Source organism: Psittacula echo, assembly GCF_963264785.1.
Source record: "Psittacula echo genome assembly, chromosome: 4".
Taxonomy (NCBI): Eukaryota; Metazoa; Chordata; class Aves; order Psittaciformes; family Psittacidae; genus Psittacula; species Psittacula echo.
The window spans coordinates 29,997,711-30,016,007 of record NC_137738.1 but is presented as its reverse complement, the minus strand read 5'-3'; the positions used below and the strand labels follow the sequence as shown (position 1 = coordinate 30,016,007).

General features: G+C 34.5%; 1 protein-coding gene across 2 annotated transcripts in view; it reads right to left on the bottom strand.

Moving 5' to 3' along the window:
* Window positions 1-18,297, bottom strand: part of SIPA1L2 (signal induced proliferation associated 1 like 2) — a gene marked incomplete at its 3' end in the record, with an annotated part of 85,699 nt that overhangs the window by 54,368 nt on the left and 13,034 nt on the right. For both annotated transcript variants that reach the window (XM_080616042.1, XM_080616043.1), the window contains exons 4-7: window positions 15,705-15,879; window positions 11,201-11,304; window positions 4,505-4,662; window positions 2,453-3,029 (exon numbers count right to left, since the gene is read on the bottom strand). In XM_080616042.1, coding sequence (XP_080472168.1) covers window positions 2,453-3,029; window positions 4,505-4,662; window positions 11,201-11,304; window positions 15,705-15,879 — 1,014 coding nt within the window. The remainder of the gene's footprint in view (window positions 1-2,452; window positions 3,030-4,504; window positions 4,663-11,200; window positions 11,305-15,704; window positions 15,880-18,297) is intronic.

The window sequence follows — 18,297 nt, the reverse complement described above, 5'->3', positions numbered from 1 at the left end:
TTCAAAGTTAAAATGTGAATATTATTCTTGAGGTGTCCAAAAACTACTCTGGAAGTTTTATTTACAAAATCATGTTCTGAGTCTTCCTATCAGGAAAAAAAAAAAAAAAAAAAAAAAAAAAAAAAAAAAGGCAGCTATTTCCTTTGTTGCTATTCAGATCTGAGGTTTTGGTATCTTTTAGAGGCTTTTAATTTTAAACAGAGCTTTCTTTTGTATTTATAACTGTACATACAGTATTAGAGTGATACGGCATGCTGACAGCACTAAGCTTTAACTTTTTCTTATTTTCTGGAGCCCTGAGGTTTATCTTCGGTCATGACTAATTTTTAAACAAGACTTTCATAATTTGTGAACCAGATATGTGAAAAATGAGTTTTCACCTCTTCACTGGTTTCCCTACGCTTCTGTGGCAAGTTTCTAAAATATATATAAAACTTAGTCACACAGTAAAAAAGAACACGCTATGACAATAAGGAGCCCAAATGACAGATGGAATTTTATCCATATGAAACTACACAATATTCTTGGGGGGGGGTAGGGGGACAGACACCTTTTTATCATTATGTCACAATTATAGGATACAGCAGAATGAATGCACAAGCCAAAGTATATGGATTTCCCCAACTCAGAGCACTCAACATCTCTTCTTCAAGTCAGTTAAATAGTCAAAGGTTAAGAGAGAAGAAGATAAACATTCCTGCCAAAGATTCATGTATTCTCAATAGAAAAGATTCCAGGAGATCAAGTCTTCCACAAGTTTATCCCCTAAAAAGTGACACTACATGTTACATAGTAATGTCACATAAAACATAGTGCTGCTCCACTTCTAAATAGATCATTCTGTTTATTCGGTTGCTGTTTCACTGAACAAGAACTATGCATGAACTAAGAGCCAGCTTCTTTGAATGTGCTTAATACAGATGAAATTAAAAGACAGAAATCCTTCAAGTCCTATGAAGAAGGTGAATTTTTTTGTAGTATACAGGCTTCTAAGAAAATTTTGTCTACTCAGATTCTTGCCTAGAGGTCCATTCAGGGATTTTGTTTAATCTTGTATCACTCTGCCATTCTCTGATATCCTAAAGATCAGAACCACTGCTTTTTCTGTCCTCAAGCACAGCCCACCAAGATAATCTACAGTTTGCTTTTGCTGCCCTTTCTACTTTATATAACTAGATATTCTCCCCCACAAATAGGTCTGATTCTAGACTGACAAATACCATCCCTTTTTTTAGTCCTGAACTGATTTTTTTCGTCCAAACCAAAAGCACAGTCTCTGTTTTTCACATCTTTGCTTTATCTGAATATTCAGATAGGTTTCCTATTCATCTGTGTGATTTAAACCCAGACAACAAAATATAGTTATTTCTTTGACAATCTTGTTTAGTTAGTCACAGGTTTTAAGAAATGTTTTTACTAGTGACTGAAAAGGGTTAATCATCTGGTCACTGAAGTTTGATATTACATCACAGTTTGAGCTTTCATCTTCAGCATCTGCTGGCACATGTGGTTGTTGACCTTAGCTGTGTTTTGAGTCACTTAAAAGGTTTTTAAAGTATGCAGATGAAGCATGGAATCAGAGTTTTAAATGCTTTTTAGTGCTTGTAATGGTCACCTCTGAGCTTCTATATCAAAATGTAGAGCATGATACTGAACAATGCTAAATGCGACTGCAGAACTAGGGAGGCCCTAAAACATCAGCTGCAATACAACTGTTCCAGCGTGAAAATGGTAAGCATAATGATTTCTTTCAGTACCAGGCATTCTAATATAAACAATATTCAGACCACCTAGATAATTTAAATTAAGATCAAAGAGCAAGGTGTAACCACTTCAAATGCATCAACAATTTTACCTTGGCATTCCTGTCAGCTTGTCTGTACTGACTGAAACAGCTCCAGTACAGTTGTGCTAACAGTGTCATCAAGTGTCTGAAAAACTTTAGCTAGACAGCTGTAAAAACTGGCATTAATTGGCCTAGTTCTCTTCACTTGCCACAGTTGCTCAGTGTAGAGGAATAAATCAGCAGAATCACTTACACAATTTATCTGCTAATGGGTTATTATAAAAATTTAGAGTATATTTTTACATTAAGATTTTGTATATTTCTAAATCAAAGTGTATTTCTACCTACAAAGGTGCGATTTGAGAAGAGGCTACAGCAAGAGCAGACAAAAGCTTATCTTTTCAATCCTGACACTGAAGTCATCTGTGGCCTTGTGCAAGCGTATCAGATTATTGGTTTCACATTCCTCATCCCTGAAAATGGGTTGATAACAGTTATCTCACATGCTCTTGTAAGGATTATCGTTTGTAATGCTCTCTGAAGACTGAAAGCACTCTCAAAGTATAAACATAGAACATTTCTAATTATATCTCAAAAGAGATGTAGACAAGTAACTCTTCATAAAAAATCTAAAATTTGGAATTCCAGTTTAGAAACTGTACTTACTTCAAGTCTTTGAACAATTTCTCTGATGTCTTCAGTACAATTATCTGCTGCAGACAGAAGAATACATTCTCCTCTTTCATAAAATATTTTGATGCTCATTAATCCAGAAGTCCATCCAATAACGTCTCTGCAGGAGCAGTTAAACACAACATTTTTTGATTCCTTTTCAATCAACATGATAAACTCATTGGAGATTCCAAGAAGACATTCAATGTCAGCAGACTGGCCAAAATCTCGTGCAATCACATTCCACATAATTGCTCCAACACTGAATAGATGTGCATCTTTCCTTGGTTTGACTTTTTCCTTTTTTTTTGCCCCTAAAGTAATAAAGCTAAACTTTGCTGAAGTATCCACGGTAGCTGTGGTAACAAAATTTTCTGCCAGATCTTTCAAGTATTCTTGACGTGTCCTTGTGGCCATGGCTCGGAATTTTTCTGACTTATGTGCCGCATTTTCAGCATTAATAACTTTGGCTAAAAGGAAGTCCCTAAAGACGGCTGATTTGGGGAAAGTTACTCCTTTGGGAATGGGTGGACCAAACGGAGGCACATCTTTTGATCGTGAAACACCAACACTGGAAATAGAAAGAAAAAAAAATCAATGGTTAATTCCTAAAAAATGGTCAGGAGAGAAGCAGAACTGTGACCTGGGCAGTCCACTTACACAGTTCAGTTTAGCTTTGACAATGCAATTTTCAGATATTTAAACACATCAAAGAAAGCTGATTGGGTTGTCTGTTTTAAATTGGCTTTTTTCTTCTAAAGATATAAAAGATATTACAGATATATCTTCATAACATAAAAACTATCAAGGATGACTTCTTAGGGTGTCACTGTCTGCTTTCTTTAATGGAACAAATATAAAAATGCTTTGTGAAATATAAATGAAAGAAGCTTTTTTAAGAATTTTTTTATATAAGTGTATAATTTTCAGTTGTTACTCAGTTGCATGATCTTAAAACTAGAAAACTATATAAATAAAACCAGAATTTACTTTAATCCTCAGACATTTTGCTGTAATGAAGCCTGAAGACAAAGTATTAGTGAAATGAGTCTAGAATGGGAACATTCAGCACCTAAGTTGTGTACTCTGTGTTAATAAAGTTCCAAAATACTTGTAATCGTTGATATATGCAGTTCACAGAAAGATGTAAAATAGGAATATTTTCTCACTGAAAACTGATCCCTACATAATGTATTTCAACTGAAAAAATGTATTTCAAAATACTGTGCAAACTACATACAGCCACTACAAGTTTGACTGAAATGCAGTCACATTTGGGATGACAGACAGACATAATTTAGTAATAAGACTGTAACTTATGAAATGTCATATATTATTAAACACAAAAGAGAAACTGAAACAAAATCAAATTGTAAAAGATAGCTTAAGTTCTAAAAGACAGCTAAGAGACGGGAACATGACCTGACCTCATGATGTTCTTTACTTTCATTCTAAACAATGAACAAGTAACGTGTATACATGCTAAACCTGCACCATTATGCTTCAAGTCCTTGTCATTATTTGCACAATTCCCAATCAGTTCAAAACTATGCTTCCACTTGCTGGAATTCATGATGCAGTAACTTAAATAGGAGAGTTGAGAGCATTCGAAATTTGAGATGTACTTATACTCCCCAAAAGTCCTCATTCATATACTTAGAGGCCATGACTCATCCTGCTGTCATATTGTCATACTCAGGGATTTATACAAGTTAATAGCCTTCTGGAATACTTTATTTTAAATCACTTTCTTTGAAAATTAATTTATATTGCTATGTCTGCAAATCTTATTTTTATTAACTTGTTATATCCCAATTTTGTGCCCATAAATCAGCAACACAGAGTTCTGCACATACCCTTTTCAGTCTACAAACAGCCCCGTAACCCTAGATATGTGCAAGGGAGACACTGGGCTTTCAAACTCAAAGAAAATGTAGCAGAAATTTAAAAACTGTATACATAATATCCCTAGGAAATACAAAATTGCTGAGGCAGCTCCATTCTAGTCTTAAAACCAAACTTATATAGTTATAAGGCTCTACTCACCTATAGCACACATTTTCAGTGCAAGGATTATGCACTTTGACTATGACAAATACATGTTGAAAGTGGGAACGAATATTTTTTGGAGTAAAAGGAAGTGCTCCTGGCTCTTGGAAGACAATGGTAACTATGTCATTTCCTATATGCCTTTTCCTTAGCAGCTAGACAAGAAACATGCATTGAAAAATTAGTTATAAAAAAAACTAAATCACAATTTCTTCATTTTAGAAAACAAAACCAAACACAAACACACACAAAAAAACCCTACCACCAAAATAAATGAAGCTTAATTTTTCAGATTAATTAATCATATTCTGGATAGCTACAGATAACATTGAAATGCACTGCAAAAAGATAGGGAAAGGAAATTGGGCTAAATTCACAAAAATACTAGAGTTCTCTTGCATCCCCACATTAGTTCTGCATATTTTCTGCTCATTTCCCTTTTATCCAATGAGAAAAATATATTTCCCTTACTATAATGCATCACTTTAGTAATAAAAATTACATCACTTGACATTTCTTACTATTCAAAGAACTGTCTCAGTTCCCTCTTTACAGTGTAAGGTCTACTTCTATATGAAAAATATAATTCTGCTTTTCTTTCTCCCTAAACATTCCTTTTCCATGTTGCATTTTTATTTAGAATTGTCCTTAACATTATCTTTCTTTTTAAAAAACAAACCCAGATTATAATGGATACTCATCACGAATTTTAACAACTGCATACTTGAGAAACAGATCTGAGACTCATGGAGAAACAATACCTATTAGAAACTCATTAATTAAAAACTTATTCTTGTAATTGGTAGCTTTTATCATCAAAATATATTGAATGAATAATTTAAAGTACTAAATCATTGTTACAGGCTAAAAATTAATAAACACTATAAAACATGTCCAGCAATAAGGGACCACTTCTCCCTCTCCATCCCCCAAAACTCCCAGCAAATCAACACAGTAAAATGATGTTACCTTTCCTCACAGAAGTATGCTTTACACATGTTTTTACACCTTTTTTCTTAAATACCTTTGCTTACAAAACATCCATGTGTATTACCAGATGGAAAAAAGTATTCTAGCATGTGCTACATTTTAAATATCCACCCAAAGACAAAGAACTTGCATTGTCAACCAATAGCATACAGACACTTAAAGCTTTACCTTAGCTCATGTGTAACTAAAAGGAATACAAGAATAAATTTATTTGAAAACCTTATGACGGAACAAATTTCTCTAATCAAGCTGATTTTACAGAGCACAATCTTTCTAATTAAAGAGTATTTGTTCATATTTTCTCAGTTCCATTAAAACTTAGTATTTCAGATACTAACAAAAAAAGCAAAGTTACACATGCTAAAGCCTAAGAATCATGAGTATGTTTCATTATATGTCCTAAAATAACACAAATGATGGCATTCTAAAAGTAGTAAGAAGGGCCAAAGCCACAATATTAAAGTACGCGTATATCTGTATTATTCTAAACACAATCAACATCCCAAATGCAGATTTGACTTTGATCCCAAATGCAAATAAGACTTTTAATGTAACTTTAAAACAGATATAAGAACAGAGAATAGTACTTGGTATAAGTCATGTGGCTCAGTCAATTTTCCATGTCTTTAAGACTATAATCAAAATAACTGGCTATTTGAGCAATTTAAGAGACACAGCCTGTTGTGTACAAATTACTATGTGGAACTGTGTGACAGGTGTACTTCAATTTGCTGAGCTACTCAACCATACAATTAAATCATAGTAATGAAGCACAAGTTCATGTTTAGAGGTTGTTATTATCTCACAGGTTGGAATTTACACCACAATTAATTTTTTAAGAAACCTTCCAATTATGAGGTACAAGGTGATTCATTTCTGTCTTTGTTATATAACTAACTGCCCAATTACTCTTTCTTGCCATAGTGGCTCATGCCTATGCATTTCCACAGAGCAAAACTGCAAAAATTAGAAAGCAATACCCCATTCAAAGTTAGATTTATTTCTCAAGACAATTACTGGTTTCAAGATTATTTTCTGCTTTTGTATTCCTCCTATGAGGCTCTGCTTGCCACCATAGGTTGCTTAAGCAAGAATAGCAGTCATTTAATAAGAGGTTAGTTTTAGAAAGGTTTGAAATTTTACTAGTAAAAAAAGGCTTTTCAAAATTATGACAGTTTCCATATCCTATTCATAAAATATTTTTCAGGAGCTTAAACCTCAAAGAGGCACAAAAAATAGGAAATTGTAAGTCAGGTCATCATTTTCAAGAACCTTACCAAGCTTGTGGAGATCTTAGTGACTTCTTCAACATTTTAAAATAAAATCAGTGTAACACAGTTATAAATAACTGTCATGCATAAGTGGTCAGTGAACTTCAACACAATGTAAAGGCAAAGCACAGTTGTGGTTGAGTGCAGAGTATCATAAGGCAAAGAACTTTAAAAGGGAAAAGTCTGGAACATGGAAAGAAGTGCTCTGGATAGGATAAAGGAATAGGAAAAGAATAGTGTATTGAATGGAGAAGGAGGGAACACACTTCCCTTGGAACTGCGAGGTAAGGATAGCATACTGAAAATGAAAAAGGAATTGAAGGAAACTGGAACTAAGCAAAAGAGATTTATAAGAGACCCTTCTCTAGTTTCTACTCTGTAACCTATACTTTCCTCCCAGCTTTTACCTCCTAGGGTTTTGGTGGGTTTTTTTCCAGGTTCTCAGTTTCCCCTTCCTCTCCCATTTTGAGGTCTGCTCAGATTTGGGGGTTGGGGGGGGGTGGGGTGTTTGTTGTATTTTTTCTTTTTCTTTTTTCTTTAAATCTGCCTTTCTAACATTCTAACATACTCTAAGGAGCCTCATGCCAATGCAGAGCACAAGAGGAACTCTTGACAGGGTACACAGATTACAGAGGATTACTTACAGTAATGAGATGTCAAACACTTTGACATCATTCTAGTATCAGCCTAAATTAGCAAGGTAGAATTTGAAATTGAACCCAATCAAGTACAATAAGCAGCCAAAAGGAAATCATTGAAGATTTAAGTAAAAATATAAGACACACAAAGGGGAGTCTGGTAAGGAAAATATGTTAGAAAAGCAGAATCTGTTGGATCAAAAATATTTATGCCAAATAATAGTCACTACATTAATTTTGAGATTTTAACTACTCAATTCTTAATTTCCAGATATGCATCTCTGAAGAAAAGTACTGTCTTAAAACAGTGTATTTACAGGTTATGCACAGCCATAAAAATCTACTCACTTCTGTGGAATTTCAATTGCCTATTCAAATTGTGAAACAACATGGAATTCTTGTTGAAGTAGCAGTGAAATTCATAAGTGAAATAGCAGAATATTCTTCATTCAATTAAATAATGAAATATTAAGAGTCACATAAGAAAATATTCAAACTTTTTTTAGTATATTTCTGGAATAAGTGGTTTGAAAAGTATAATTTTTCTTTCAGCGGCTAAGTTTTTAGTCACTACCAAAACCGGAAACAAATAGCAAAAGATATTTCATCAGATCTGGTTAAACTGAGATTGGTATAACCATATCTTCTTATTCCAGCCACTTTAACAGTAGCTTAAATTCAACAAGTTTAATTATTGCATATCTGATTTATTTTTAATTTTTCATCAAACCAGGTGAAAACTGATTATTTGAACTGATTTGGACTGACCAGGTCTGACCGCGTGTACACAAGCAGAGTGCAAATGTGTGAATGGGAAACTTGCAAGGGAATGATTCGGAAAGGGACATCGCAAAGGTAAAGTTTAAACGGGAAAGCCTTGAACTGTGATTTGAAGAAAAGGCCAGTAAAGGAAAAGAAACTGGCCACACCAGGGCTGGTAGTCTCTTCTGTCCTTTGGAAGGAGCAGCTGACTTTAAAATTCCCAGCCTATGTTGCAGCCAAAGTGAAAATTACCTTGCTCTTTGGATCTCCTGCTGGCTCTAAAACTAGAGGGATGTCCTGATCAGGGACCAAGCAGGGCGTAGTTATGTCCTGGAAGAAGCAACAAACAATTCTGGTGTGGCCTATTCTTGGCTCACAGGTATTTGGAATATAAGCAATGCTCAGCGCTTGCTCACTGAAGGCTGTAGCTGTAGATGATGAGGAGTGACTCTATACCTTGGCCCAGTAATTACCAAACAAGGGATATGGGCATAGGATGTAATAATCTCATCATGAAGTACATACACAATATGCTAGCAAAAAATAACTACTGAATGTGGGTCTTCATTGCTAACATAACCTAAAAGGAAAATTACCATGGTCCCTAACTTCCCCTTACTTGGGTATGTAGAGTTAGTGAGCCAAACCCTGAAGAAACAAAATTCATATTCCACAGCATCTGTAAGTCTCTCTCTTGAGCACAATGGATGAAACTGCATTTGTGGTCTTCAGCATCTAAAATGTCTCAAGGAAAAGGACCTAATCAATTTTTGTCCTAGCTTTTAAGAAATAACACTTGATATATTTCACTCTTCAGTAGGTATTTTGGAACTAAACTGTAAAAGAAAAAATTACACCATGATTATTGATCCCTTTTGCACATTAAGGCTGGCTAAATTCTTCTCATTTGGGTGTGCTTGTCATGTTTCCTTAAGACAGTGTCCAGGCTGTGGAAATACTGCTAGATCCCAGCACCTTAAAAAAATAATGTGGTGGGTCTTCAGTAGGCATACTACTTGAACTTGGAAAACTGCCACATTATTTTGATCAAAGGAAGTCACGAATAATGTGGTGATTCTACTAAATATTGAACCTGTTAAAGTGACAATGAAGACAGCTTACTAAAACACTGTGGAAAGGACTGCTTGTTGCTGGGGAAAACCATGGAGTTAAAATTGGGGATTTTGCTGTACACAAGAATCGGCACCTAAATAAAGAAAGATACTTAAGGAAATGATGAGACTGAAAGGAAGGCACAGGAAGAAATGAAAGGACAGTAGTAGGGGAGTGGCTGAGCAACACAGCAGTGAAGCTGACAAACAGCAAACAATTATGAAAATTAGTGGATCACGGCAAGAGGATATTCTATTCTCACAAACAACAGAAAGTCATGAAAGACAACAACAAAAGTAATAAACTCCCAGTAAGGCCATATTTACTGTCAGTGCCTGTGATTAGCTATGAAAATATTTTTTCCTTTTAAGACAAGCTCATTCAGTGTATTATACCATATTAATAGTGTACAGTTTTCCCTAATTACATGTGCTACCCAGTCAAAGATTGTTATGATTGATTACAGATAGAACAACTCCTAATGTGTTTACTAAATTAATCCTATATTGTAATAAGGTGTAAGTGAAAGTTTAGAGAAGTGGAACCATCTCTAATCAGTGATGATGAGCAGACACCTTGATTGCTAGTTATTGGCACAGTTGAGTGTGTGTTGCAGCTGAATTTTGTCTGCTGAAAGCCACACATTTTAAGGTGTAATCTAAACATTCATATTATTCACAAGGTGAAGAATTTCTGGCTTCTGATTCCTAATTTAGTTTCTAAACCCTAAGTGTAATGAACTAAAATTTGCAGTTGTCTTAACTGTTCAATTGAAACAGTTCTTCAAACAGAACATTAAGCACTATTTAAAATACATAAATACATTATACACTTTCTTCCATTTCAATTTTGATTCATCCTTTCTCAAGAATTTTAATATTTTCTTTTATCTTTTTCTGGCTGCTTTGACACATCTTTCTTTCCACAAGACCTACTGATAGGGCAGACATCAAAGATACAACTCATATATTGTTTAACAATCAGTAACCACCTTTTGTATGCTGTTCAGTAAGAAAGTGAGATAGAATCTTTATTTCATGACAACCCTCCAAAATTACTGAAATCTTTGTATCTTTCATAGCAATGAGAGAATATTCTAAAACTCAATAAATCCAACACTTCTTTCTGCAGATGTAGAAAAATGCAGATTAGTAGCTCAGAAAGTTACAAACTATTATCAGCGTGACCTATGAGCAATTCTGCTTTAAGTGTTAATGTTGGTATATTACATCAAATGTGCTTGCACTTCTCAATTCAGTCACAAGAAATATCCAAGTCAGGCAAGACAAAATAACCTTACTGGTGCACCACACACTTTGGATGCTGTGCTGCTTTTTAGCCATCCTTAATGCTTTAAAGGTATCCTGAATTATTACCTAAACAAAGGGAATTCACCAGAAATAAGCACACTGCAGTTTTCTGCCTTTCCAAGCAGAAACCTTGAAAGATACAGTTAAGCATTTATTACCAAGCTGACATATTAATAAACATTTTGAGATCTCTAACATAAGGATTAAGTGGAACAATTAAAAAAAAACTTATTACATGCACATTTTAACCATAAGACTATTTTCAAACTTAATTCTATTCAGTGTTTAAGACATACATGATGTAAGTCTAGTCTAAACTGAAAACAACTCATTCACCACAAGCAGAACTACTTTTTAATAATATCATGAAATGGGGGAGATGATAGGATAAGTTTCTTAATTATAAAGTATAAAAATCATAAGATTCCTAATGCCTTCTTTTTCAAGGGAAAAAAAAATACAATTGAGTCATACTTCCTACAGCGCAACTCAAGTTTTAAATCAGTATTACTCAAAAAAAAAAAATAAACCAAACCGAAAAAACCTCAAACCCCTCAGTGTCAAACATTTACAATGTAAAATGACAATGAAAAGTTAAAAAAAACATACCTGTTGCCTGTTACTGGGCATGTATGGAAGCATTGTTGATACATGAAACATTAATTCATAATCTTTATAGGTAGTATAGAGGGAATGAGTTCCTGTTGAATCAGCTGAAAATGAATTTAATTGCAGTAAGGTCAGTAAAACAGAACATTCATAGCACTTTCTAGGACACCACTCTTTGCATACTATGATTTAAATTAATGTAATTTAAAACTTTTTTCAGCAAAACAAAATTGATTTGGATCATCTAAAGATCTACTCTTTAGTTTCATATTATGAAATAGAAGGGTTCTGCAAGAAACTGCACGAGGTGTTTGCTGTCTGTGAGGCATAAATGATCGAACTTTAAATTTATTAGCATTTCATGAAAAAAAGAAGAGACTGTTAGCTACTTGAGTATAGCTTTACATAATACATAGTTTCCTTTTTTAGAACACTAATAAGGACAATTGACTAATCCCATACTTTATTGAAAATAAACTGACAATGTTACTTCAAATCTGACATTAAAACACATACTGCAGATCAGAAATTTCAAAAACATAAGATACGTACATTGTAGTACAATGTCAATTTTCAGGACTTTTCAGATCTCTTAAAATTATTGAAACAGAATCATAAAATAGTCTGGGTTGTAAGGGACTTTAAAGATCATCTAGTTCCAACCCCCTGCAATGGCCAGGAACACCTTCCACAAGGCTAGGTTGCTCAAAGCCCTGTCCAGCCTGGTCTTGAACACTTCCAGGCATGGGGCATCAACAACTTCTTTGGGCAACCTGTGCCAGTGTCTTCACAGAAGAGGTGCTCTGGCCCTTTCTCTTTTTTCTTTTTTTTTTTTTTTTTCCTTAAGGGTCTGCTTGGGTTTTTTATTAGTTTTTTGTCTTCTATTTGGAGGTTTATTAATAGAGTTAGCACTTCAGAATCTTTACAGCAAATTAAATGAGTTTCAATCTGCAGTCAAATTCACCATTCAGAATACAATCTGAATCCATACATATTCACCTTCTTTAATATGTATGGATTATCTGAGTAAGCAAAATTAACTTTAGAGCAGGAGGTTGAGAACACCCTAATGAATCAAAACAACTGTCAATTTTTCTTCTCTTTTTCCATGTTCACTCATTTTTTAATAGAATTTTATATTATCAACACCAATAACCATTTTCCAGCATTCACTCGCACACACTGTTTAAGGTTTTGAGGTCTGGTTTTGTTTCAAATAGAATTTTATTCCAAAAAGTAATTGATTGGCCATGTTACTTCTCCAGCTAAAAGTACATAAACACATACAATTAAGTGTAAAACAGCAACCATATTCTATTTGCAGTCCTAGAGCTGAAAACATTTGTGTGTGTGTATAATTTTGAACACATTCACATTACAACTGGCTTCATCAGTTATGTTTACACAATAATAAAATTCATTTCCTTTCTTAATATTGATGCAATATAAGTTACAGTTACATTAAAAAAAGGGAGCATAATTTCCAGTGAAGTTTCTTAATTAAATGTTGCTTAAACAAGCAAACATTATCATACTCCTCTTAAAATCTTTGCTGAAAAATATAATTCCATTATAATCTTTTCATGGCATTTTAGAAAGACAAAGTTTTGAAGAGACAGGAGGAGAAAACAAATTATATTGTAGAATACATGTATCTGCCTAAACTACACTGCTCTCAGCAACCCTACTGCCTGAATCCTTTTGCAACTAGTTATTAAAGTTAATTTAGCTTGAACACATACTGCACAAAACAGTCCTTTAAAAATGCACTAAAGAAGGGCAGAATAGAGTTCGTAGTTAATATATTCCGTATGTTCTTCACATTTTCACCAGGTCTGGCTTAGATGGAGTTAATTTCCTTCAAAGCAGCCCATTTGGTACTTTGTTTTCTAGATGTGATCAAACCAGTGTGGCTAACACACAGTTTCACCAATTGCTGAATGGTGGTTGCACAGCATCAGAGATTTCTCTTTCCCTGGTGTGTACGCTAGGAGAGGGCAAGAGTTTGGGAGTGGACACAGCTAGGACAGTTTACTCAAATTGCCCAAAGATATATTCCATATCATATAACATCATGTTCTGCAGTCAAACTGTAGTGGGGGCAGTTTCCCCATGGTAGCTGTTGCTCAGAGACTGGCTGGGCATCAGTCTGCTGATGAGAGGTAGAAAGTGATTGCCTTTGCATCACCTGTCTTTGTGGGGCTGGGTTTTGTTGGTTGGTTGTTGTGGTGGTAGTTTGATTTTTGGTGGGTTTGTTTTGTTTGGAGTGTTGTGCGCATGTTTGGTTTTATTCCTTTCTTTCCTTCATTTACTGAACTGTTTTAATCTCAACTCACAAGTTTTTCTTGCTTTTGCCCCTTCGAATTTCTCCCCTACTTTGTTGTGGGTTGAGTGAGAGAGAAAGTAAGTAATCGGTGCTTACCAGACAGACAAGGCAACTGGCAACAACATTCTACATCCTATAGTCCATAAGAAATGGACCAATTAATCCCTTATCAAAATATTAAATAAACAGACCAAATTAAAACAAAAAACTTTTTAAAGAAAAAAACAAAACACAGCTAGTCAAACATTTGGGAATATAAAAACTTTATAAATGTGAACACCACAAAAACTGAGCAAGAAACATTATGCCTACCAAAAATGTAGCTACTAGAGATGAAATCACTACACTATTCCGAACCTGCAGGCAGTCTGATCAATGTATTATCCAATTATAAATATGACACACTATACTACTTGTTGTGCCATGCTATTTAAAAAAAACAAGTATAACAAAAATATTATAATTAACACAGTATTTTTCATTTAATATCAAACTGAAGACTATATCTTTGTGAATTCTCCTAATTCCTTTCTGTAAGTTACAAACTAAGCCAACATATTGTAACAGGTCAAATTCATTAATGACACACAGGAGTAGTAAAACATTAAAATGATGTTATCGAATTATATGTACACAATGCCAATCAGCAATGTACGTTCATAGTGAAGCATGAAAAATGTAGAAACTGAATTTGCTTGGCAGAACAGCATATATTTTCAGATGCAAAAATTACTAGGTGATACTGGGACATGCTCTGATTGGGGGGAAAAAGCAAAACCAAATAACGCCTTACTCCTTTGAATTTTTCGTTCCTATTTATCAATTCATCCCAGAAGTCTGACATCCACAGTGCACTAATAAGTATTTCTACACATTAATTTGAAAAATGAGTTATTATTCTGAACTGAAATAGGATGCAATAGTCTCTATCAAGCCTGAATTATTAAAGTGAAATAAGCATGGATATAAGCGAAGCGGTAATAATGCTAATAAAAATAAATGTGCTGCTTACACAGGTTGACAGGACTACAGAATTGCTGTTTTTCTACCTTGTAAGTCATAAATTGAATCTGTCATAGGATTCAGCTCACTTTTTTCACCATTTCCTATCACTACTACAGATGGAAAATGTGAAAGATTTCTTGAATTGAAAAGCTGGTCTCCTTTCATTGTAAAAATATAAGGTTTTATCATCAACTTCACATATCTCAACTCCCTCTGGAGACTGGCTTAGGAACAGCTTATCTTCACCTGGTACCAAGCACAATGTACATGCACAAGGTAGTTCCAAAAATTGTACCATGAATCATTAAGTCTCTCTCCTAATGCTGTACAGGAGATGACAGGCTATCAGGGCACTACCAGTTTGATAATGGAAGAGAAATCCTTCAAATCCTTCTATGCCTACGACACCAATTAGTGTTAGTGTTTAGTAGTTAAAACTACATTACACTATGAATGAGTTAAGTTAAATCTAATGGCAGTGAAACACAATGCTAGTAAAGAAGTATGTCAACATATCATTGACTTTGATAGCAACATTTGAGTTCCTATTTTTGCTACAAGCCCCAACAAATGTGTACAATTAAATATTATACTATTGCACTTAGGGAAATTGAAAGACCTGAGTAAATGGCAGTAACAACACAGTGGTAAGGTAGACAAATGTTTATCAGCTGCTGAATGATACCATGCTTAATGTGCCTGTGTGAGAAACTGTGAAACTGAGAAAACTTGACCCTCAAATATAAACATCAGTATGTATGCTGATTAAAAACCATAAAAATTTAATAATAATAAGGAAGTAAGGAAAACTGTCCTTTGTCATGACTCTGTATTTTTGAAATAAATTTTTTGCCTTTTTAAGGGTAAGACGTTAAAGTATAGCTGGGAAATTTTGAAATATATAAAAAATATCACTCACATAGTATGATTCTGACTGAGTGCAAACAAATGAAATAAGTTGTTTTGATTTTCAGTTCTACTAATGCCACAGGAAAAGTAAGTAAACTTTCAGACAAGGTGTGATATATGCTTTTATCATAATGCTTCATCTTCCTCATTTACCATATAATCTTACTAATCAAAACCCAAAGTCAAGAGCATGAAAAGACAGGACAGGATGTGCAGTAGATCAACTAATTATAGCTTCTGCTATAGATCAGAAACATAACTTACTTTTATTATCTAGCTGAGCCCTGTATTTACTAAATCCTTTTAGCCGTACTCTCTGGCCCAGCAGATCAAGGAACTCTTCAAAAGCTGGTCCTGCCATCTCATTGTTATACATTTCTTCCTCTGTGCTTTGGCCTGCTTTGCAGTAAAGGATACCAATTTTATGTTGAAAACTCAGCTGAAATAAAAAATATAAATAAAGGAAAAGAAAAAATACAGAAGCAAAGTCAATAACAGACCAAATATTAACAATTAAAATATTAACATTGTTATATTCCCTGGCAGAATATACCTGAAAGTGAAAAAGTGTTCTGATTTGAGAAATTAAGTTACCACACAAAGAAACCAAAACAACCCACAACAGTAAAATCTGTAACAACTATCCAGAAAGAAAACTGGGTTGACACTATCCAAACACAGATTTTTATCTGTGCCCATGAAGGCTTTTGACTTAGTTATCTATAAAAGCACTCTACTGCACATTACAGTATGAGAACTTTTGTGTAATTATCAACTTTTTGTGTAACTGAAAATTTTTGTATAGCTATCTTCTCTCTCAGATTCATAAGAGTGAGCTTATTTTCCCTTATTCCTGCCACTTAAAGTGCAGTGCAGTTCGGTTAAAACAGGCCCTTAGAACAGTAATGTCTGTTAAGTGAAATATTTTGCCTTCCCCATAATATCATCCATTGTTAAAAAATTATTCCCTATTTTCGAAAGTATACTTCTAGCTAGGAAACAGATTTTGGTCAGTTTTGTTAAAGAAACTAATGTCAATTCTAGAACATTAAAAAGAGAAATTATTTGTATGAAAAAACTGTATAACAACTAAAGAAGTATAAAAAGAGATGATTATTTCTTGAGTATTGTCTTATTTTCTTAGCTTTTATGCATACTTAAGATGACAAACAGGAAACTGCCACGTGAATGGATTAGTCCTATTATTCTTAACTGACACCTTTTAGAGCTTCACAAATGACAGAGAATCAGTCACACACTTAAGACATTTATCTATATTCATAACTCAGATAAATTCTCTTGCTGCAGAGTTCTCTTAACAAAACTTCAGGATTACAGTCTAGAGTATGCTTTGCAAAGATGGTATATATTCCTATTACAGCAAAGGTGACAAGAACAGTCTGCTTCACCTTTCTCATAAGTAACACATGGTCTGCCATGTTAAGTATAATGTAAAACTATTGTACCATAGACTTGTTATTGCATCAACATTTTACCACAATGGTTGGTTTTTTTTGAGGAAAAACTACACGATGAGAACGCTAAAAGGTTGATTCAACAAAACCTACTTATATAAAAGAAGAAAGTGTAAAAAAATATCATTCCAGACTTCAAACAATCCTTAACCTTCCCTCTTCGATAAATGCTGCATTTATCCATTTTAAGTGGAGAGCTGTATATAAGGGAGCTGCCAATAGTCAATTAGAAAAATAAACAACACAAAACCAAACGCAAAAAAACCACCAAACAAAAAAACCCCTCCATAAACAAACAAACCAGTAAAAAACCAAGAAACAAAACAAAACAAAGAGAAAACCACTACTCAAATCCTCATCAACCCTGGAGAAATAAAAGCTTTCACTATGCTTTCACTATCCTAGACTTCTATGTTTTCATAATGCTACTGCCTTTTTAAGCTAGTATCCTTTTTTGTCTCCCATGCAATTCAAGATCAAACTTGACAGCATTCCTGGTTTAACTATTTAATTTCATACACAATCAACACAAAAAAAATCCTCAAGATGGCCAAGAGAATGAAGATTTCTGAACGCCATAGATATACTTGTTAAAGAGTCTCTCACACCCAAAAGGTAAATGTATTAAAATGAAGTAACAAGGAAATGGTAGACTATTAAAATCAATAGCAAAACACTTCATAACATCAATTGCGCCAAAAATTCTTTTTATGCTATGAAGTTAAGCCTATCAGTGGGGCAATTTCCTCTCATTTTAACCAGTACAAACAGGCCTAACTCCATGTTTTTAGCAGATCTATATTCATGCAATGCACACTCTGAATTCGGTCTAGTGGTGTAGAAAACCTACAGCACAGCAGGAATAAGACTAATGTATGATGGCAGCCCTCCCGCCTCTCTGATGAGCCCCAATCTATCCCCTCCCTTTGACAACCACTTTATGTAAGGGTGAGCCCTTGTGGAACATACTTTGGTAGGAGGCCACTGATCAGAGACCAGTTAGGAACAAATAACAGACTCAGTAAGGACAGGAATGAGGAATGGTGCTGCAGTCAGTTTTCACCTTGGCAGCACAGAACTAGGAGCTGTGACAAAGTTTGGATGTGGAAGAGGAAGGACGACCATCTGAAATAAAAGGAGATTCTGGGTTACAGAGGCACTTTAGGAGCTGCTCGAGTCAGACTCCTGAACTCTGGAGCATGGCAGGGTTAAGATACTGCTTGCTCTTCTCATTTCCTTTTGTCTGGCATTAGATACTGTCAATACAGAGTGCTTCCTTGTTTGGTTCCCGTTTTGAAGTGCTGCCTGGAGAGACTTAGGTATTTAACAAAAGGTTCCAGACTGCATACTAGTGACTATTTTATTCAGTGGAAAGCTAGCAT